The 24,051-nt window shown below is 37.3% G+C and overlaps 1 protein-coding gene across 1 annotated transcript; it reads right to left on the reverse strand.

Annotated features, from left to right (window-relative positions):
- Nucleotides 1-545: 545 nt before the first annotated feature.
- LOC121333265 (protein FAM240B-like) lies at nucleotides 546-9,639 on the reverse strand. The gene is made up of 3 exons (XM_041399470.1): nucleotides 9,554-9,639; nucleotides 3,339-3,478; nucleotides 546-949 (listed from the first exon to the last, which is right to left on the reverse strand). Exons 2-3 carry the CDS (start codon nucleotides 3,473-3,475, stop codon nucleotides 817-819), a joined length of 270 nt encoding a protein of 89 aa, XP_041255404.1. The 5' UTR covers nucleotides 3,476-3,478; nucleotides 9,554-9,639; the 3' UTR covers nucleotides 546-816.
- Between the last annotated feature and the right edge of the window lie 14,412 nt (nucleotides 9,640-24,051).

The raw sequence follows: 24,051 nt of genomic DNA on the forward strand, positions 1-24,051 counted from the left end.
TTCCTACCTTTGTTTCATCTAGCCCAGAAGAAGATGCAGGAGTTGTTTGGATTAGTGCATGTCAGGTATGACAACTGACACTTTGCAAAGCATTTCCGTGCTGTTATGATTCATTGCCTTCTATTTCAAACTCTCTCACTGACTTGCTCTTACTACTCTAACATTTGTCAGACTGGCCTACAATAAAGACTACTGGCTCAGTAGTCTTTTTTTTGCATACCCCAAGAAAGTAAAAGCAATTTTTTTCTGTTTATTCAATTATTAAGATCTGTAAATGTTCTTAAATGTTGATCAGGAAAGTTGTTTTTTTGCCCCCTCATTAAAGAATATGTTTCTCCTCCTGGCCAGCTGATCAGGCTAATCCTTAACCTCCTCTGCTGTGGCTCATCAAGACAGACAAAACATTTTATGTCTGCATTAAGCCAGACTCCATGAGCTGTGTAAATGTAAATGTGCAATTTTGCATGCAGCTGTCTGAATGTATTATTCTTATTAAGCAAGCTGCCCTCTTTCCTGGGAGTATGTTGTTGTCACTTGGAAATGCAGTTACATAAGAGAGTCCTGATACATTACAGAAATAATATATCATGGAAAAATTAGAATTGTCTGCTTCTCATCTATTCCTTTGTGCTTTTTTCCCCTGTGGCCTTATTCTTACACTGAATTTCAATAGGACTTTAATAGTAGCTCTAGTAAATAATTTGGAAAAAGGGCAGAATCTAATCATTTGGTTGGCCAGCAGTGTAACTGCTGGTTTCTAGATGCATGCAGAAGGTCAGAATTAGGCCCAGTGCTTGCTGTGTCTGCACAGCAACTTTAAGCAACAGTTTTATCTGGTGTAGGAAGAGCCTCGATAGACAGTGGTGTCATTTGTTCTTGCCGTGTTTTCATGTGCGCCTGGACCTGCCTTACTCGACCTTCCAGCTGCAGAGTCCATTCCTGGCGAAGTCTGCAAAGAGAGTACAAATGCTTAGCAGTTATTGAGCCAAATCCTTCAAATGTATCCAGGGCTTTTCAGCAGGGCCGAAGCTTTCCTCTCTTTCATCACCAGAGCACTTGTCCTCTATTTATTTACCAATTACACATCCCTCTAGCTTGCTAGATTGGGAATGCAGGGGAGAAAAGGATAGTGCTGATACTATCAGTTGTTGACATTGCTGGATTCCAAATGAGTCAAACAACTGCTGAAATACTGTCACTGTGAAGAACTCTGTTTTTCCCTCTGGGGTATTCTCAAAGCCACACAGATGTACTGCCTATGTAGTAAGGTCATTCAATGTGTAAATATAAAAAATACAGTTTTTCCTCCAACCCCTCAAGTTATGCTGTAAAATGCTGTGGAGAAGGGCAGGCTGAACTTAAAATATGTCCTTTTTGGTACAAAAGAAAACAAAGACAACTCTGTAGACCCTGTAGGTGTTAAATGAAAGGAATTGATGTCACATGCAAGAGGAGCCACATAGCTCCAAGACACTCGCATAGTAAAAACAGAAGAGAAAATCTCTAGGGACCACTGTAAGATATTGTTGGCTGGGTTGTTTTCAGAAGGAAATGTTACGAAACACCTGACCCAGCAATGTTGTAAGATTAGATATTATATGGTGATGCCAAATGCATCACAGAATATATGGGGTTTTAAATTACCTTTGGTGTGGTGAAAAGAACATCAGCCAATGATTTCATTGGAGAATAACTCAGCAGTAGCTCTTTCTCATGGGTGCTTGTGTTATCTGATTCTGAGTTTGATTTTACATTGTGTTTTAAAATACTTAGTCTTCAATATTCTTTTGTGGATATAGATAAGCCTCAAAAGAGAGGTTCAGTGTCAAAAACTGAGCACTAGCCTTTATGTAAAACCACAACATTTTCCTGAATACCTCTTACATGAGGTAGTGGATATGTTTTGTATTGATAGTGTCCATTACCCCCTGAAAGTATCACTTTTTTCAAATTTTAGAACACTTTGTGAACACTCTGGACTTTGACTGGGCAAGGGACTTTGAAGGAACTTGCTTGGGTCTATCTCAGTTGTGATGGGTCAGTTAAGGCATATTGAATATGTAAGTTAACACATATTCAAGGCCCTTTCATGACATTTCTTCTCTTCAGAGCAGAGCTTTTAACATTTTAAACTTTGTGAAGTCAAAAATATTATCTAAGCCATGAATTGCATTTTATTTGCACTGTCTTCTCCTGGTAGTCTTTTGTGATCTAAGGTGATAAATGTTTCCAGTGAAGCTGAGCACTTTCATCATATATGTTTTTTCTCCAGCAATTTTGTAACTGCGATTTGAGAATACTACTGACTAGCTGGAATAGAACACAGGAAGAAAGATTGTCTACATCTGACTTTTTTGATATACAAGGCCTGCCCAGACCTTAATTTCCAAGTATCTAAATGATGACAGTATTTTCTTCTTGGGCACTGGGGTCAAAGTACCTAGAATTTTTTTCCAAGAAACAGCCCTTTAGCAGGACCTTCCAATTTGCTGAAGTCAAATTAGTTTATGTGAATGTCCCAGTTTTGAGAAAAGTTTATGCAGGCAAACGTTTGTTAACTTCAGGAGGAAAGTACAAAAGAAAACCACATGAGACATGGTATTTCTTGTCCTCTATTTCTGCCCATTAATAATTAGGGGATTCACTTAATGTGCAGGAGACCCTAGTTCAAAGTTCTGAGTTTTCACAAGTTAAACAAATATTTGAAGTCCACCACACTTGTGCAGAGTTATCTGTACCATAATACAGCTATATAGCTCTCTCTGTAGGAAATCCCTGTTATTTTATACTGCTTTGTGAAGCTCCCCCCCCTCCCCAAACTAAAACAAACAATAAACCCTCAAAACAACAAAAAGCCCACAACATTTTCCATTGAATGGGAAAATCTCATTGTGTCATTTTTACCTTTGGGTTTATATGATGTGAAAGGCTGTTAAACATGACAAAGGTGTCACGGGTTTTTTATTCTACAGATTAGGTGGGTGGTTGTCCCTTTAATGTAATACTGTTTTGTTTATTTGTGTAGCTCTACCAGTTCCAGGTAAAATTCCTTCTATCTTCTGGCTGTCACAAGCCATAATTCCAAAGTGCTTTATTTTTTCATGGCTATGCTCCAAGGCCTTTGAAGAATGCTCAAGAGGTTTAGGGGTGAGGGGTGTCTGAGTTTCCATGCAGAAGAGCCATGGTAATATGAGACAAGCAGCTGTGAGAGGAAAAGTGCCAAAGATCCAGAACACAATCTGTGCTATGAATAAAGCAGTACAATAACAGGTTACCTTATTTTAAAACACGTGATGACATGCCTTGCTGTCTTGTGGAAAAGAAAAAATACCACTTACTTGTTCAGGGCACTTTTGCTTAGCCTAGACTCTTCAGCCTCTTGTTGCTTAGTTTGCTCTTGGATGACCTTTTCCCAGAAGTTCTTCAGCTCTTCCGCATCATGACCACCCATCCTGTGGCGTCTAAAGTTGCTCATTTTCTGAAAAGCAATTTGGAGGTCAGAGCAGTCAAAAGTCTGACCTGAGGCAGATACTCTGTTACTTATCCTCTTGAAATTTCATTCTCAGGAAGTGCTATTAAAATAAATTCTGTCACCCGAAAAGAATAGGTAACTGGTGTATAGTCTGCCTTGAACCAAAGTATAAGGCATTGATATAGGCCTTGGGTGACAGTTGAATGGCATAACAATATTTTTGCTACTGAGTAATGACTGTGCATGGTGCAGTTCACTGAAATATTGTGGATGCCTCAGTATGTGTGATATTTTAAGTAATTTTAGAAGAACTTGTGAAAAATGCTTTCAAATATAGTGCCATTGTCACTGGAGTTCAGACTAGATATGAAGGACTTTCCTATTTTCTATTGTCCATATTCTTAAAACAGATCATAGATGTTTTATCTCAGGGAAATGCATTGCTCCTAAATGATTCTTTTTGCTACTTCAAATGACGTCATGGACAAAATATACAAGGGAATTATGAATCTGAATTGAAACACACAGAGTGCAAAGCTCTGGAGAGCTTGTTATGGTCTTGTTCTATATTTTATCAAAATTCAGTCTTAAATACTGTTAAAAGTAGCGCTCATTGAATTACAGGGATCAGTTCCAATAAATGATAAGAATGAGAGAAAATAGGTGACTTTGTCCTTGCTAAATGCATGTTATTGAAACATTAAAATTCATTAAAATTCTCATCATGTCTGATGTCCTTGCTGATATTACTGTATTGTGTTGGTTATCAGATTGTAATGGTACTTTGAAAAGTTAAGCTGTTGCCTATTTTCTGAATCAGCCTCCTCCACTAAGTCCCACCAGGAAGTAGGAGGATACAAGAAAGAAAAACCCCAAAAACCTAAACTACAGGGTTTTCCATGACTAGATCAGCACTTAATTTGAGGGTTACTATAAAATAAATCCCTTTGCTTCCTTGTGTTTACTTGTATTCTGCTATCATTAGATACTTTTGCCAACACTCCTCTCTGTAATGGTGATGAATTAATGCCTCATAGACCCTGACAGGAACTTGTGAATCTTCTTCCTTGATGATTTCATAGCTTAGGAGCTATTCTTGATAAATACAACAAAGACTATGCTATGCTAATGTAGGCCAGTCTGAAGAAACTTTTGCTTTGTACAATGCTGTAAAGTGGAAGATCAGAGTAAACGTAAAGGACAGTCAGATGTAATACAATTAAAGCAGATTTCTGGAAGGTTACTATCAAATACAGTATTTGAAACTCCTGGCACCTTAAAGGTAAGTTTTAAGCTAAGTTCTGGGCATCTTCCTAAACTGAATATTTTAGGTTTGTCACAACATTCATTAATAAATTTTTTTAAAAAAGACCTGTAATAACAAATAATTTTGCCAAACTTGGTGCAAAGTCTGGCTGGAATGGAAAAACTGTTTAACAAAAAGAAAAACCTTTTTGAGATACATTCTTTTTCCATTGAAAAGTCCAGTTGCTTAAAGAACAGTACAATCCAACTGGAGTGATAAGCATGATCATGTAATAGAACCTCCTGTGTGATGGAGTACCTTGAGTTGGAACACCGGTCCTCTTCACAGCAAGGACAGCAAGAGCTGCACTATCATGAAAACAACCAGATACTTTTCTCTGAGGCAAACAGCATTTTTCTAGTATTTCCCTTGATGTGGACTGGTCATGCTGTAGATGTAGCACAGCGTGATACAGCAGGAATTGTTGCATTGGTGTGGGTAGAGCAGTTCTACTAAAATCTTTTGCTAAACCTGTTGTGTTTGGCAATGAATATGGTCTAAATGGGAATATGGGTAATCTTAATAAAGTTTTGTCTCACTCTTGGACTCCAAAATAATAGTATTATTTAAGGCTTCATCTTGCAAGTAAATATGCATGTCACGGATGCACTGGAACATGCCCTATCTGTGTCCTAATTCCAAAGGCCTTGAGCAGTGTTAAAATAAACGCTCTGGTAATAGCATGTTACAGCGAGTGATGGAATCTGATTATTTCATCATTCCTGGATGAGCAGGTCACACAGGTCTTCACACCATTTAGAGGCTCTTCTATCACTAGCAGCTGCCCACTTGACACTCTATAGATAATTATTCCATTGCCTCAGAAGCCAAGTGCAAGTTGCTGACAAACTGAATCAGTGTGCCCTCCAAACCCTATTATACTTTGCCTCATATAAGAATCTGCCAATTAACCTTTAATTAAAGATTAAATTTTTATGATTATTAAACTTCTAGTTGGTGTTCTCCAAATGGCAAAAAGAGGGTCTCCAGTCTTTATCTGAGATTTAAATTGGTTAGATTTTGAGGGGGTGCATGAGGGTTTTGACTGCCTTAAGCTTTGTCTGCTCCACTTAAAAGAACACACTGTGATCAGAGAGGTGCCCAAAAGATGGAGGTAGTTCTTCAGGGTCTGCTAGGTTTGTGGGTTTTTTTGCAAGAACATTTGCTATTCATTCCTAGGAATGTCAGTGACAGTTAATACTTCACATGGTATTGCTGTGGTCCTTGCTAAGACAGATTCTTGAGGTAAAACTTTTGAAGACGGTACTGTCTGCATTGCTGGCCAACCTCTTTCATGGTATGATGTGTGAAAGCATCATATTCATCATATTTTTCAGCCTGGCATTACAACATCTAGGTGCAGAGACTAGGGTTCATGTGTACTGGAATTAAACTGCTTTTCTTTATGCTAATTGAAAGATTCTTCTTAGGAGCTTGGTTTGAATTTCTGAGTAACCCTTTGTATTAAAAAAAAATCTTTATTATTGCTCTAGATAACACGTTTTGTTGATGTGTGATTTTTTCTTTTATAGATGTCCCAATAACATAAATTGGATTTACACTGACAACTGGACTTAATGCCATCAAAGTTATTCTTGATTCCTTCACTCAGATAACTCAGGGCTCATTAACAAGTAGAACAATTAGATTTTCCGTGTAAATAAAAAACATACTTTCTTGCAGTCACTTGGCCAGTTTTATCTGGAAAGCCAGGGAGGTGTCTTTCTGACTCCTAATGGAAGGTTGTTTTAACATGTTTATCTACTGATAGGAATGTAAAATAAGCAAGAGCGAGCACTTCTATTCATTTAAAATTATTCATTCAGAAGACCTGAAATATTGTAAGCATCATTTATGAACAGAAAATTTATGCTATAAAACTTTCTGCAGTATATTTTCTATCAAGGGTTACTAAAATGTGCATAACACTGGTGCAAGATAGAGTCCCTTATTAAATATTAAACTAAGATAGTTAAAGAGGAACTATGATTATATGGGTTTTGCAGTCCCACCTGCCCATATGAAGTATAGCTTACTGCTGATAAAAAACCATTTAAATTAGGATGAAATTAGAACTTGGTTAAAGTGGCTTATGCATTTGGTAGCTGTGATCCTCAACTGTCAAAAACACGTAAGTATGTACGAAAGAGTTTTTACAGCATTCATCATTTACAGAAATTAATTTATATGCTAACATATTATTAATTTATGGAGAATGTCTACAAGAAGAAGTAATTGGAAAAACAAAATTAATGGCACAGTAAAAGAAAAATCTCCTACATTTATAATCAAACCATAAATCAGAGGGCCATGCAGCAAAATGTAAGACAGCAAATCACTCATGAAACACAGCATCTACATATAATACAATGTTTTAAACTCATAAAATCATAGAGACACAGAATATGCTGAATTGAAAGGGACCCAAAAAGATCACTGAGTCCAGCTCCTGGCCCAGGGCAGCACCATCCCCGAGTCACACCATGTGCCTGAGAGCATTGTTCAAATTGTTCTTGAACTCTGTCAGGCTGTGACCGCCTCTCTGGGGATGCTGTTCCAGTGTCCAACCACCCTCTGGACGAAGAACTTTTTCCTGATAATCCAGCCTAAACCTCCCCTGATCCAGCTATTTCCTTGAGTCCTCTCACTGGTCACAAGAGTGACGAGGTCAATATCTGCCCCTCTGCTTCTCCTTGTGAGGTCATGTCCCAGAGACAGTTTAAAGGAAGTTTGAGTTGCGAATGATGAGCAGCTTTCCCTCTACAGATTTAGCCCATACAAGGGGGGAGGAAATTTTTCTTCTAGCTGTAAGTCATATGCACAAAATTAGAATAGGAAAAGCGAGTGGTACAATGTTCTCTTATTTAATCTGATCTGCATTTGAGTGTGCTTTGGTAAGGCATTAAATTAGCAGGTTCCCAAATGCTCTGAGTTTAGCCCCTGCCTCGTCAGAATACATTGAACTAACGTAATCTTAGTCTACCTCTGCTGAGGTACAAAAAGGAGATTTAAAAAATATCCAATACTAGCAATTTCTCCACTGCACACTTTGTAATTTCTGGTTTGGACTCTTTCTTGAGAAATTTTAAGAACCAGAAATGGCTCTTGCTGTTTTGAACAAAATTGTTATTTTGAGTTATCTTTATGTGAAATAAAAAGTTGGAGGAGAAAAAAATTTCTAAAGTCTCAGGAGCCATTTTTTACCTTTTTTCAATCTTTCTGTTTAACATGTGTGTTAAGATAGGCATAGTCTTAAAATTTCAGTGTTTTATACAGACAGACTTGTAGGCAAAATATTTGTGCTTTTGTTTTTAGTGAGAAGTATTTCAATATATTCAGTAAAACTGTTAGTTAAACATATTTGAAGAGAAATATCAATGTGATTTTTTAGTCTGCATTATGCATAATTTAAAGAATAATTGGTTTGGCTAACAAAAAGAAAATAAAACTTTATGCTTTTTCCTTACTGGAAAATAGTTTAGCTAGTAATGTAAACCAATATTTGAATATTTCCAAAGTTTATTTCCAAAATTTTTGCTGAAAGACAGTCTTTAACAAGAATTATATTTTCTATATGTGTATATATATATATATATATATTTATATGTATATCTTTATATATATATATGTATATATGTATATATATACACACATATGCACACACACACACATATATATATATATATATGTATGTAAATGTATGCGAGAAAGAAACAGTCTTGAAAAGTCTTGAATTTGATAGTTTAAATCTATCTGGTGTCTCATCTGGATGACAATGTACTTGAAATGTTTCACAATTCTGCCAAAGAAGTGTGGCTCTGTTTTAATCAGTTCACTTTGTAAGTAGACACGGGAAAAAAAGAGTAGTGGATACAGTAATAGCAAAATCTCCTCTGTTCTTCAAGAGCTCTTCAGATAATTCTGATATTACCCGCATGGAAAGTGTCTCCTGTTGAGCACTATATTTCCTTTCTAAAAGTTGGAGATAAGTCTAATTTTAACTCTTTTCATGAATTTGATGATTCTGCCAATTTTAATATGGAACACAAGCATATTCCTGGAAGAATTTCCACAGTAACTTCAGAGGTTTTTTGGTGACCATTGTAAACAAAGGAAAGATTATCTTTGACTTTAACTAGACTCAGTCCCTTGGGTCATATCATGACCATGCGCTGGTTTATCTTTATCAGTACACTAATTAATATCCCATTCCTTTTGCCCTTCACCAGGGTTTGTTTGCCTAAGCATGGAAAGTTTTCCAGCGTTATATATCTACTACAGTACAGTTCAAAGCCCATTTATAGTGCTCCTTTAAAAATTAAAAAAAAACCCAAACAAACCTCAGAGCTCTGAAAAGTTTTAAATTACACATAAAGAATGCATAATTTTGATGAGTATCCTGTTACATGTTCCTTTTATGGTGGTTTTCCTTTCAGTTGAAGTGTGAGTAATACAGAAGTTCTAGTAATACCAAAAAAGATAGTAACAAATAATAGCTTAATAACTGAAGTTATGACTAGAGTGAAACGAAACAGTAGTAGGATACCTCTTATGTTTTATAAATCACATAGGATCAGAATAATTTTCATAAAGGTAGGCTGAAATATACAAAATTCCAGGTCATGGAGGGAACAAGAAGAAAACATTGTTCAAATTTGCATGATTTAACAAAGCATAAAATTAATGTATACCCATGTATATCTAGGCAGTTTTAATAATCAAGACAGGAAGGGAAAATCTTATTTTGGCCAAAACACAAGAATATAAATGCTTACTTTGATTGTATAGTAGCTTCCTCTTCTGCCAAAGTATGGTTTTCTTGAGTGATTACTGAATCATGTCAGTTTTACCCCTGGTCTCCCCTTTTCAAGAGAACTCCAACTGCCAGGAATAACTGATTAAATCTATTCATCCGTCACTCATTTTTATTTGGGAGTGATGACATCTGCTATCATGAATTAGCTTAATGGCAGGGGGAAAAAAACCCCAAACCCACAGTCTCATTTTGTGAAGCCTGCAACACACCACGAGGAATGACCAGACAGTTACAGGGCACAAACTCTGAATGCCACGTTTGATCTGTGCTATAAATTTTGGCAGGTGCCACTGATGTCATAACTTGGCTCCGGAGAAACCATTACTCAAGTAAGATCCCACAAGTGTGGATCACTGTAGCATAACTTCCATATGACTTGCAAGAATTCAGCACCATCCCCTCCAAGAGAAAGGATAGATCTGAAAAGAACATGTTGAATAGCACATCTTGTCTCACATTTGTGCTTCTGAGTGACCGACAGATAAACAGATTTCTTTTTCACCTCTTTTGGAGTGTTGGTCTGTAAAAGCACCTGGTAGACTACATGACAGGATTCCAGCTAAGCTGTTAATACACTCAATACTGCAGGAATCTGACCAGCTGCAAGCTGAAACATAGCATATATAATTTGCTACAGAACTTAGCACTTCCACTTCTTGGACAGATTATTCCTCCCTCCACTGGTACTCCTGGGTGAACAGAAAAACACAAGCAAGTAAGGTGCTACTTACTCTGACAAAGGGAGAGCAGATAGTGACACACTTTCTGCTCTCAGCTTTTATTGGCAACATGACTGCACAACCTTTTGGTAGTTTGGCAAGTTCCACCTTGAAGTTAATTTCTTACTCCAGGTGTTTCTTACTCCAGATATTTCTAGTGAAAACTTGCTTCAGACTTTTCTGTGCCAAGTACTGTAAGTTTTCTTTTAATGTAAAATCTGAATGTATTCAAGAGACAAGTTACTCTTCTCATGTCTTCAAGCTATGTAGGGCAGAAATCTCTTTCCCTATCCTTCTTTTTTTGATATTATAGCATTTAAGGACTTTGGAGTCTTCTCATATTCATTCTAGGGATGGAGAGATTGGTATCATGACCCTTTTCTGTGGTCTGATTAAACACAAGCAATGAGAACTGTATGCCACATTCCAGCTGAGTATTAGTCCCTTGTATGCTGCCTTATTTTGTTTGGATGGGACAACTGGAATCTAGAATTACTGTCATCTTTTTCAGAGAAGTACAACTTTCTAATTGCTCATTACAACTTTCTAATTGATTCATGCACTCATCTAGTTTTCCTCTTATTTTTTGCAACTTACAAGGTTCAATTTACGATAGAAAGTTTAATTAGATCTCAAATTCACAAACTGCCTCTTGTGCCATTTTCTCTATTTCAATCCTTCCAGTAATTTCTTTCTTTTGTTTTTGAAATTCAGTTGCCTATGCTTATGACAACCTTTCTGTTCTCCAGAAAATTTCTTTAACTCACTGCATCATTTTGTGCCAAATGCTGCTGCTCAAAACATTGTTTCTGAGAGAGCTCTGGATGAATTCCTTTTTTAAACTTGCAGTTAGGGAGCTTTCACTAAAAGATGTTAGCTCATTTTAAAAACTTCTAAGTTTAAATAGATACACCCTGGTGAGATCATAAGAAATAAAAGCTGGTTCCTCCATAAGGAAGAGAAGAAGACTAAAGAAGAGGCATGAAGTCCACCTTATCTCCTGACAAAGAGTAATAGGTTATTTATTGTCTGCTGGATGTGGTTAATAGACAGTGAGAAAAGAAGAGAGAAGGAGATTGCAATGTATCATTAAGTACCCTTATAGAACCCAGAATTAGTTCAGATGAACAGCTAAATTAATTTTTTTATTAATCAATCAGTAAAACCTGAGCATTGCTACTGTTAGTGTAGGTGAGCCATGAAATGTAACATGAAGCTGGTAAATTACCATTCCAGGACAGACTGCTCTGACTGATGGCTGATCCTGAACCCTAGACATGTGCCCAAATTGCTGATGATGGTGTCAGACTCTTACAGTTTCCCATCTTAGAGCTGCTCCTCTTCATATAAATAATGCAGAACTCTGGGCTTGAGAGGCAGTACCAACAGCATGCCTGTTTGATCTCCTGTATGTCTCAGAGGTGCATTTTGCACTTTCCCAGACTATCAAATATATTGCTCACATTTTGTCTACTAGGAATCCTAAGGCATACTTTTTCATGGCAAGCAAGTTATGGAATTTTTTTTGAAAAACCTGAATTTAACTACAGCTCAGACATAAAACAGATATTGAAATCCTGCTTATATTCTTGTGTTGAAACTGCCCAAATTCAGCCTCTCTGAGAGCTCACACACAGTTCCACTGTGCAATGTCAGTGGTGCCTAGTGGTAAAAAAGCATAAGAAACACTAGGCAGAGGATGAGGCTGCAACAAGGCACACAGAAATAATCAGAGATTTTTCATCATTGTAAATAAAGTGACTGAGACATGGGAAACAAGACTGATCACTGTAGTTTCAGTCTGATATCACGTAAAGATCTGCAGTATAGTCCACGCACGCCTTCTTGTTGCTCAGAGTCAGTTGAAACAATGTTATGTGATTTTAGAAGTAGCATAGATTTTCTCTATAGACTTGTCAGACAAATCAATATTTTGAGTAAATTATTTCAAGTTTATAAATCACATAGACACCACTATATGTTTGAAATTTTACAGCCTAACTTGACAGTTTCACCTAAGAATTTGACAAGTCTGCAGTGTAGCTCTCACAGTAAGGCTCTGACAGTCGCTTCTGCTCATTTGTAATGATTTAAATCTATAGGTCTCAGATAATATTGTCTTGCACTGACACAGCCTTTGTTATAAATGACTGTGTTTTGGATGTTGTATTACAGTAATTCACTTTGCTACCCTTTCACCACCTTGTATTTTTTTGCCAGTTGGTGCAGATGTAGCCATTTATATGGAACTTTCTTTTGCTTTATGTGATCTTTTGATACTGTCAGTAAAATGCTTGTTTGCATTAGGTAACCAAAACTTATCCTTCATTAAAAGGAAGAGAATTAATTTGTTAAAGTCCATGAAGATTTCAGTGGGCACTTAACTACAGTGATGTCCATACAGTCTAACACTCTACAAGACATGTATTTCTTTCTCCCTGTTTTGCTTGGTCATATACACTTAACTACCAGAAAAGGAGGTGTCCTAGTCTCAGATTTTTTTGACTTCCATTTCCTTATCAGGACAGTTTGTATTTTGTCTATTACACATTATTTTCAAGCATGAGGGGAAGCAGACATCAAAAGAAATGAAGGTTAAATTGTGCTATGGCAATAGATTCCTGATTTTCACTGACGTAAAGCTACTGCTAGCTTGCAGATCCTGTAGCACATGATGTAGGCTCCCTCGTGGAAGGGCTCCGTAACTGATTCAAGGTGCATGAAACAGGACAAACTGGGAGGTCATGATGAAGTGTAGATGGTACTGCAGTTTTTGTAGGCTCTGGGCAAGAGTTCTTCCTGTGTTATGAACTGGCTTAACACAGAAGGTTTAAGACAGAAGACCAAAGAAAGCTAAGCCTCTGTGAATGAAATGGATCAGACCCAGAAAAGCTTGAAATATACTTGAAAAATGTGGCTAAAATCAAGCGAGGTTAGATGTTGCTGCAAAAAAATTACAAGTTTTACGTAATAGTAAAAGAGGCAAAGAGAAAGAAAAAGAAGACAGAAACAGAGAAAGAAGGGAGGATGAGGGGCTGGTGGGATAGGGAAAGGGTGACAGGGGTTAGGTAGAAACTCTTCAGAGGGTCCCAATGACGTCTCGTTGCTCCCCTCCATCCGGCTCCCCTGTGTCTGCTGTGCCACCACATACGCCCCGCTGGGAGGTATGGAATGCCGTGGATGACTGTCCCTGTGGGCAGGTGGGGACGCCCAGGTGCCTCCCTTGCAGGGACCCAGCCTGGCCCCGTCCCTTGCAGCACGGCGGGTCTGTCGCACCGCGCTGCCGTGCCCCGGAGCGGGGCCGGGACCCCTCGGGGGATCCTGCGGCAGGCCGTGGCTCCCCCGTGTCCTTGGTGCGGCTGCGACTCCTCCGGGGCGAAGGGGCCCCTCAGCTGAGCCCTCTGCACAGCCAGGATGGGGCACTGCCTCTCTCCAGAGGCCTTTTCCCCACAGCCCGAGGCCTCTCTCCCTCGGTGTGAGGCCGGCGCGGGCCTGGCAGCTAAAAGCCCTGGGGCTGCGGTCTGCCCTCCCAAGGTGCTGAGCTTGTGCGCTGTGAATTTACTCTTCTCCCCCAGCCCGGAGCTGTTACTTTATTTATCTTCATCAGTGAGCGGTGTAGGGCCTCAGTCAGGGCCCCTTTTAGGGTGGGGGGGTCTTTTGTAACACAGTTTTGCTATAATAGGCAAAAGTCCTTCATGAGGATGTTTAAGTCATAAACTATAATATTTTAGTATTTAATGTACTGTCTCAATATTTTTTCTTCTATCTTTACTACTCAGCAAATGCAGCCACCAATTACACATTCAGGAAATTTCTGTAGTGGTCGCTTGCTGAATCTTGTCTTCCACACTTTCACCTGTGCTGTCCTTTTTTTTTTTTTTTTTTTTTGCCTTTAGTTGTCCTACTTTAACCTGAAGGGTCAAGCTTCTTTAAGCTTGAAAATCAGGATGATCTTCAACTAGACAGAAAAACAACCCACAAGAGATTAAGGGCTCTTATTAGACATTGTGTAGGGACAATGCTGCTAATGGTAGGGTTTATTTGAATGCTCTCTGTCTGCACCAGATAGGGAGACGTGGTATGAATAATTTGTGGGATAACATGCCAGAAACACTGAAAAGGTAGGGGGTGTCAAGATGAAAGCACTGCAGCTGGCCCTGTGAGTGAAATCACTAAGCTCATGTAAACAGACATCATGCTAGAAGACGTGATATTATTTCACCTGTATCACTTCAAGCTGGTAAGTATTTCTCTCTAGTGAAGTCAGTTGTATTATGTCACAGGTCCTATATTACATCACATTTCCTACAGAAATGTAAAATTGAACACAACAAGCCACCGGAGAAGCCTGTTATCTTGAACACTAGGGCTGTATGGTGTAATACTACTTGATCTAAAGCTTGTCTGTGAATTGTGCAGCAAAAGTTTAGGAACAGAAAAAGTCCAGAATGGAAGACAATGCAGTGGTCCTATGAGAGGGAGGTTAGAGGGTCGAGAGGGGAGTGAAAAAGATGTAATACTATAAAATTGATATTTGTGACAAAGCTAGTTGAAATTTGGCATGAACAAACATTAGGGGACCAATATAAAATCTACTTGGGGTAGGAAATTAACCTGTAAAATTCCTTCAAATTAGTTTGATTTTGCATTCTGAGTTTACAGTTGGTCAGTGCTATGCACTGTGGAATTGTAGTACTGGAAATAAAAAGTTTTCTTCACTATCCTAAGAAAAAAGAATTTGGAAATGCTTTGCCCAAGAGGTTGTACCAGTTTGTTCAAGATTCACTCTTACTAACTCTCCAAAATAAAGAAGTGGGTTATTATACCCATAAAGTGTAGAAAAAGAGCTGGTGTATTTCAGCTGACAATGAGAAAGATTTGTATAAGAAGCTGATGTTTTATTCATATTAACATGTTCAAATCTACTAGTGACATTGCAATATGCTAAGGAAGTAGTGCAGTGTTTTCCTTGTATTTTTAATTAATTAGTTAATTAAAAAATTCTGTTAGTACTTTATGGAACTTTAACACAACTTTTCTTCACGGTATTTGCAACCTTTTAATGTTCTGATAGCATGATAGACACTTCATGGACTTGAACATTTAAATTTTAAATATTTTCTAATAAATAACTGAGGTATTGCCAACTCCATAGGACTTATTGTACTGAGCTCTTACTTTGATTTTTTCCTCTAATGATTTGTCATATCCTACCTATATGTTATTAGGGCACCAAGTTGTTCAGGACTCAAGCTATCTTGTAAATCAGAAAATGTAGCAAAATCTGTCCTTAGTCCTAATAGGTTGCTTGGTGCTTGATAGTGTAATAAGCAATATTTCTGTTTAAAAACTTTATTTTCTTTCAATAGTACTTGAATATTAACCTGGCTAAATCACTGACTGTTGTTGAGAAATATCTTGGAGTTTAAATACAGACAAATCACCCATGACCTCTAGTAATTTTTTCTACTTGTTATTTTAATCTGCTGCAAGAGTGAAGAGCCACAATGCTGCTTAATGAGCAGAAGGCGGTCTAAGTCAATTTATACTGTAACAAGGAATGCATAACACAAGAACGGCATTAAGGGAAGGCAGTTGGTGGTGAGGCCCTGTAGTTCAGTCTGTGCATTTCAGGGTCTTTAGCAGGCTTGTATCTCTATGACAGACTAGTTCTGTTCTGGTCTGAAATTCTCTCAGCACTTGTTTGATGTGTACTGCATGGGTTCTTAGAGTATGCCTTTTATTTTCTCTTACCTGAAAGTAAGTTCTTCATAAGTGCGCTTTCGTTTCAAGCTCCAGTGCTGAAGTATAAGCAACCTGAGTGTATTTGAATTACTGTTTGTTGTGGGCTAAAAAAGGGGACTCATACAACATGAACGAGAAGATGTATAGTAAATTTCAGCCCGTAGCAGTATGTTTATGTATCCAAGGTGTTGAAACATTTTCTTCCTCTTATTCAATAGTAAACTGCGTTAATGAAAATATATAAGAACACAAATTATGCAAGAATATAGTCTTATGACTTACAATCAATGTTTACTTTTCCTGGGAATTATTTCTTTTCTTATGGGAACCTAGGATCAAAACCTCATTGCCTCAGACATTTTAAGTTAGACTGGACAAAGCATTATCAAGTGAACTGAGGAATCAGAGTAAAATGGCAGAAAAATGTATTAAATTACTCAATTACTCTTTTCCATTTATCATTTTTATGCTTCTGTACCCCTATATTTGCTTCCTTTTGCCTTTTATTTAATGACAGGCTCATGTGAAAGAGACAAAAGCCATTCCATGAGGCACAAAACTCAGTATTGGAAGCATCAGCAGCCTAGGTGTTCTACCAAGTACAGTATTTCACAACTGGGCAGATGAAAAATTTTTTAGATGCTTTTGATCTTGAATCTTGGTGCAAGATTTGATGAAGGAAATCTCTGACCTGAAATAGTGGCAACAGTAAGACTGAAAACAAACTAATCAAGACTCTGAAATTGTGGGAAAAATGTACTACTTTCAAAAAGCAGGCCTCCTAGGTGAAGCTGCTGTACTTTCTATAACTGTATTGCACAGCTGTACAGTTACACTGCCAGTTGCCATAATTTGCATAGTTTATTTATGAGGCCTAATATTTCTTCTTGCAAATAAGACTCATCTCACTGAACATTGTCTGGGTACCTGGGTCCTAATTATTTTAAAACCAGATACTGGCAATGTTGAAATTTCTGGTGGAAACAAAGCTCATTTGCTCACCTTTTACCAGGGACCGGAATCCCTTCTTCCTCTATAGCAACACCATAAAGAGAGGCATGTCACAGTCAGGACTCTTGCTTTTGGCTGCCATGCAAGTATCAAAATATACCAGAATAGCTTTCTATCCCTTTCTAAATAAGCATTAGATGTCTCAAGTTAGGAGGCATTTTGCTGCCAGCAGAGGATTAAATTCTCTGCCATGCCTTTGTTTTGGCTCACTTTAAAATCTTAGAATGTTTCATTCCAGAGCTTCCTCCTAACATATTCAATAGCTCCTAAGCTTCATTTTTACTGTATTGCTCCTTTCTGATTTGATTTAACGTTATCCATCAATGTCAGAGGTCCTTCTGACATGCCTTTATGAACATTCATCACTTCCACACCCTGGATGCAGCTGCACAGGTTGAGGCAGGGGCCAGCACCTCTTGCCTCAGCTAATTATCACCTCTGCCATGCCAGCAGCTACCTGCTGCTCCTCTGCTCTGCCAGACCCAATGCTGAAGGAATTTCCTGAGCTCTGCATCTGATGCACCCCAGAGGTTTAAAGAGTCAGAAGAGTAAGTCCCTGCTTATACAGATGTTTTGGTGAAAATGGTTTGGGGAGAGATTTCCTGTGAAACTTGGATGGAAGGTTGACAAGAGGAATGCTGAGGACTCTCACGGTTCACTGTAGCCAAAACATACCAGTTTTATCCTGTGTTATCTTGGACATGAAGGAAAGCCTAGCTTTCACCAATGCCCTCATTTACTGTCTCTCATTACACTGATGAAATACATGCCATGTTTTTCTATTCAAATATTTGTCTTTTGTCCCAGTTGAAATTTATTTTAGAAAATACTTAACTCCAGATATCTAGACAAAATGGTAAAAGTGGCAAATATTTTTTTAAATGAGAAAAGCAACATCTGAAGGGGGTAGAAATAAAACTGTTCACAAACATTTAGAAACAAGATATGTCCACCATGTGGGACAAGATATGTCCACCATGTGGGACAAGATATGTCCCACATTTCTAGGTGGGAAAAAGGCTATGCGTTAGAGCATTTACTTCAATGGTGTTTGTGCACACTGATCTCAGATGATGGTGACCATCTTATTGCCAAACTATCTTTAGTTTAAAAGGAGCAATAGCCTAAAGGCTGATAGTAAAGATGAAGTCACGCAGTTGAGCGTGCTTTCCGAAAGTACGGATGCTGCCTAACAACGTATTTAAGTGTTACCATCCATTAATTCTCTTTCAAGGCTCAAATTGCTAGAAAGAAATTATGTCTTCATGAGTATAGGAGAGATGATTTGGAAAAGTAAGGACTTTTTTGAGAAATAAAAACGTTTTGGTAATTACAGAAATAAAAATCAATGTTGACCTTAGACTTGGGAAAGTCCAGGATCCTGAACAGACAGTCCAATGAACTGCCTTCAGTCTGCCAGCAGATAAGTGAAAATTGATTCAACTTTACTAGTCTTATGAAACAGCTCCTGGATTTTAAAGCCAGTGTTTTGTTTTTGGGTACCATATGGCTATTATAAAGAATTTTTTTCCTTAAGTTTTTGTTGTGAGGAAAAAAAGTTTCTGCAAAAGAGGACAAACAATTGTTTAGAAGAGATTTTCTAAAAAATATGTTTTCCACAAAACAGGTAATTTTGACTTTTGCTCTTTTCTTCATTCATCTTACTTTTAATGCTTTTCCACACCTTTGGAATATGGGTGCAAGATTGCAGGCAGGGGTGTGGATTTTGGGACTCCTGTTTGCAGCAAAAGAGCTCATCAAGTGCAAATGGCTGTCAGTTTTTCTAACTAATTTCCATAGAGGTAGTCAAGTAATTGGTAGACTGCTCTAGAAGGGAAAGCTTACAGGTATATTGGGAAGCACAGTTAGGAGAAAAAACTGCATTGAAAAATCAAAGGAAATTACATTAGTAGAAATGTGGTGGAAAAGAGGAAAATAAATAAAATCTCACATTCTTATAATTAAGTTGAATTTTGGTTGGGTAAGAAATATATTTGTGTTGAGATGTTACATCCAGGTTAATTTAAAATTAGGTCTGACTAGTTATGTTCTGCCCAGCCTACTTTAAATGCAATAATTGCCCTTTATAATCAAGCTATTAGAATGACATTAAAATGTAATCCTCAGAAACAACATAGTAATTTATCAAATATTACGTTAGTTTCCTTGACATTTTAATTTACAAGCTCTTTATTATTAGTTTGGTCTCTCAGCTATTAATTACTTGAAAAACATGTAATTTTTCATGTCTTATATAAACAAATACAAGAACAGGGTCAAATTTTAATCTTCATGAAATCAGCATAAATCAAAGTGTACTAAATTGGTGAAAAGTGTATGACAAAGACACGTCTTCTCTCATATCTGAGCAGACACAAAGGAAAGTTTGTTTTAAGCATTATGTGGAATATGCATAATTTGTTTACAGTAAAAGAGATGTTTTCCCCTTTTCAGTTTTCAACTTCTTCAGTAGTAAACTATAAAGAACCATTCAATTTCTCAGCTGTTTTGTTCCTTTCAGTTGTTATGACTTGAAATGTTTTCTGTAAGGTCTTGGATATCAGTAGCTGAAGCCTATAAATAAGGGATTTCTCAAGCATGAAAAAAAAAAGGAAAAAAAAGGAAAAAGGAAAAAAAAAGTAAATCATATTTTGCTTCTATTGGAAAAGCACTGTACCTATGCTTGTTTATGAGCCTGTATTTATGGCATGTATATTTATTTTATTGAAAAATGGCAATTTTGAGTTTTAGCTAAGAAAACCTGTCATAGACATAACTCTTATTGTCATTTTATTCCATTGCTAGGAACTGTGATTACTAGACTACTTAATAATTGCAAGCTGAATGTGAATAAATTCACCAAGACCATTCTTTGAAATTATCAGTGTTGAAAGAATGTTGAGCATATATAGCCAGATGACCTGGAAAGCACAATACTGTACATCAAGTCAAAACTTGCCCTTTACATTCATAACTCATGCAATAAAGCTAAGAAAAGAGATAAGTTAACACTGCTGAGGTGATACCAGAAAAGATCTGGCTTTTTTCCAGAAATTTGCAGAAAACAAGGCTGATCAGTAGTGAAAGCATAAGGAATGCTTTTTACTTACAAATCTAGCAGCATTTTGTGTGGAATGTAAGTGTTGATGTTTTCATCTTACAGATGGAAAGAATGAGACTTTGAGGAGTAAAGTAATCTGTTCAAAGCAGCTCTATAGCTGATCCAGGAATCCATTTATTATATAGCTGCAGTGAGCCTGCATTATCCTATGCTTATATTGGAGATTGAGGTAAACTTTTTCTGAGCTGCATCTTCTTTTTCATCTTAATGTTCTTTCTCTGAGCCACTATTGGGCATGAAAAAATACTGGGATAAGATATGTTGTTGTGATATTCTAATGAAGGAGAAATCAGGAAACATCAGAGATCTTTGATGTTCTGCTTTTGCCGTAGATGCTCAGTATCCCTGTAAAAAAAGGCTAATGTGGTTGTGTCACTAGTGAGTAACTATATTTTTCTCTATTTCTTCCTTTATTTTTTAATCTTATTCAGTTTACTGTTTTATGAATTGCCATAATTAGATGTTGATAATCTGTTTTAGAGAAAACAAAACCACAAACCCTGTCAACATAATATCTGACTGCCTCCAACGACTACTGCCTTTACTACTTTAAATGTGTATTTACAGAACGGTCATGTGTATTTTAAAGCAACCTTATTCTGCTCTACCAACAAAAGTCAGGACATGGAAGAACTAACATATTATTGTCACTCTATATCTTCTACAAACATAGCATGAGAAGTTACTGGTTTCTTCTGTAGTTTTTTCTTAGTGTGCTCTTATGTTCTTACGTTCTTACATTCTTACTCTCCTTATTTTTTCTCCTTTCCTTTATCTCTAGGCAGTCTTAATGATCTTAATCGAAATAACCCAGTGAAAGAAATTCACTTAACCTTTTAAATATTCCTGATGGCACCTGGCTTAATTCCAGATGAAATCTGCACATTTTGTATTTGTTATGTGACAGTTTTTTATCTATCTGATGTCCACAAATCTGCAATTCTTTTCTACATTTTTTGCTTGGTTTTCATTGTAAATAAATCTCCACCATACCTCTCCTGAGCAAACAAGGACTTCTTAAAGACCCAGCTTTAAAACTCTAGAAGTAGGTGAATCCAACAATATATTATAATTAAAATTCATTGTTCAATCCAGATTCAAGGCACAGTACATGTGAAAGAATTTGGTCTGAATATTTTAAAAATGGGAAACTATCTCTTATGGATTTCCTGGACCAGTCCAAATCCTGTATCACTTCCCACCACAGGCAGGAGATACTCATTCTCCTTTTCTTTCTTTAGAAGAGGCATTTCTACGGTTAGAAACAAGGTTAGAAAGCCATACATAATGGAAGGTATTTGAGCAGTGGGAATGGAAGGGAATGGGACACAGAGATGGAAGCAAACAAAACTATGAGGTGGAAAAAGTGAAGAGAGTATTTTATTTATATACCCTGAGTAATATGTGAGGTTTGGAAAGTGTACATTCCCAGCTCCTCTGTTTTGAGTTGGGTTTTCAGGCTTACTATAAATGACTGAACAGGCAGTTTTAATTATAGCAAAACATGACAACAGAAATGAATCCTCATGGTTAACAGATCATAAGACTGCATTGCTGTCCTCAGGGACTGAGCCGGCAAGGACTCAAATGCTTGTAAATAGTGCAGGTGTTGAAAACCAATATGAGGTTATATAATTTCTTGACCAGAGAAATGCCAACACATGTCTTATAGCATTGTGGTTTGTGACAGTACATTTATGGTGGCAATTTACAGGCAGGGAAAGAGATCTTTGATCTCACTACAGCTGGCAATCTTCACATTTCATAGTCACTCATCACCATCTCAGAATGTGCTAATTTTCAGGCAGAAATAATAACTATGAAAAAGTGTCCAGCTGTGTTACCAATTTTTTAAGAACAGATCTAAACCATTTATGTGAATAATTTTCAACCCTTTATATATGAAATATTACTGCTATTAGTTTTAATTTTTTAATTGCTCTCATGTAATTAGGGATCTAATTCCCCAAATTCTTTATCTATTCCTTGATGACATGACCAAACCTTGACAGAGAAACAGAAAAATGATGAATGACTTAAAGACTAACAGTCAAAGATAATTGGTGTAAAAATAGTAGTATTTCTGTGATTGAGAAATAATCCATTGTTCTATGTCCATGAAGAAAAAGTCTCTTCATGGGTGTCAAAAAACTGCATTCCAGTAACGTAGGTTATTACCCTTTCTCTGAAGAGACTATTGTACTACATTTTGTGATTTCTGCCACTGTAATTTCTTGTCCTTGCTTAAAGCTGAGATAGTTTTCTCATCTAGTCCAACTTGATATATCATTTGAGGTGATCTTTGGGACTCAGTTCAGCCATAAGAAACAGCAGATTTTATGAGGTGATTGAATACTTCCAGGGCAAGATTTTCAGGAAAATTGTCCTGGTTTTTAGTTTTAGTTTTCTGTAAGTAGTTGTGTTTCTGTAGTGTTGCAGATATATTATTTCTATAATTGCTCACTCAAGCCTCCAAAATGTTACAATAATGTAATTTCAAGTCAAATGATAAGACATTTCATTTAAACTACATTGTTGCTATAAGCTGTCCTCATTTTCCTCTGTAATCCAGATTTATTGCCCTCCTTACACTCAGCAAGCATGAGCAAACATGAAATAGTTTTCTATAATTATATAAAAAAGAAATATAAGCAGTGTTACAAAACCTTCTATGAGATGACAAGGTCAGCCATATGCCAGTGAATAATATTCTGAGCATCTGTTCATTCTGGCTATCGCAGTGTCCAATAGGGCAGATATAGTATAAATAATACTGATAGTACCATTTATTGAGGTCTAAACCCACAACTGTATGTTTTGCAAAAGTCCTGCTGAAGGACATGGAGTTTTGAACAGGGAAATTTTGTGCAGCTGGGCTGTGCCTTTAGACCTATAATAAAATCAGTATCCTGCTTGACCTTCACTGCAACAATATGCAAGTACAGCGTGAAATCAGACGTGCAGATATACAGAGAGTTAGTATATCCTGGTACAGGGAATTAACTGTCCTCTTCAAAGATGGGCATTTCAAAAGACGGGGGTTTGAAATGCAATGTCTGCAACACTTGGCATCTGTCAACTGCAAAATAAATATTTGATAGTAGACCTCAGTCCTAAGGGTGGCTTCTCAAATAACTTTCACAGATTGTTTTAAATGTTCATAAAGGACATAAAGAAACCCAAGTCCTGTTAGTTCATGACCCCATTTCAGAAGAAATGTCCTGGATTTCTTCATATGATGACACTAATTTTTTTGTTGAAATTTCTGCTGCTCCTGATGTGTCAGGTAAGAGAGATATTCTCTAAACAGCTTTTCTGATGAGAGGTCCGATCTCTGTTCTCTTACAAATCTATATTTTTACAAGATTAAGAGAAGAGCATGAGTCAGACAGAAACACTGGGTCCCCATTCAGGATTTCTTAGCTACCAGGCAGCCATTCCTGTGTCTGTCCAGGAGATGGACACGCTCTACACACATCAGCAGCACACAGATCTTGGGTACCACTGCCCACACTGCCTTCCTAATCACAGACTGTGCCTCTGATGCTGTTTTAGTAGACAACACTGAACAGGGCTACTTGGTGTCTTCTAAATGCTGTAAAATTACAGACTATTTTATTGATGTGTCTGTTCCAGGTTCACTGAGCAAGCCAAGAGCTTTGGGATACCTTTGTGGCCACATATTATGGTAACATTATCCGCTGGAGAATGCAGGAGCTGGGATAAGTCTGTGTGGTTGGCAAGACACACACAGATGTTTCTGTGTTCTAAACCCAGATCTGAACCTGTTAGTTTTCTAACCTTGTGCAGGAGAATGATGAGCTGCACAGGCAAAATGGGCTCTGTGCTTCTCTGAGAGAA

The sequence above is a fragment of the Onychostruthus taczanowskii genome, unplaced genomic scaffold (assembly GCF_017590055.1).
Source record: "Onychostruthus taczanowskii isolate IOZ18803 unplaced genomic scaffold, ASM1759005v1 scaffold160, whole genome shotgun sequence".
Lineage (NCBI taxonomy): Eukaryota > Metazoa > Chordata > Aves > Passeriformes > Passeridae > Onychostruthus > Onychostruthus taczanowskii.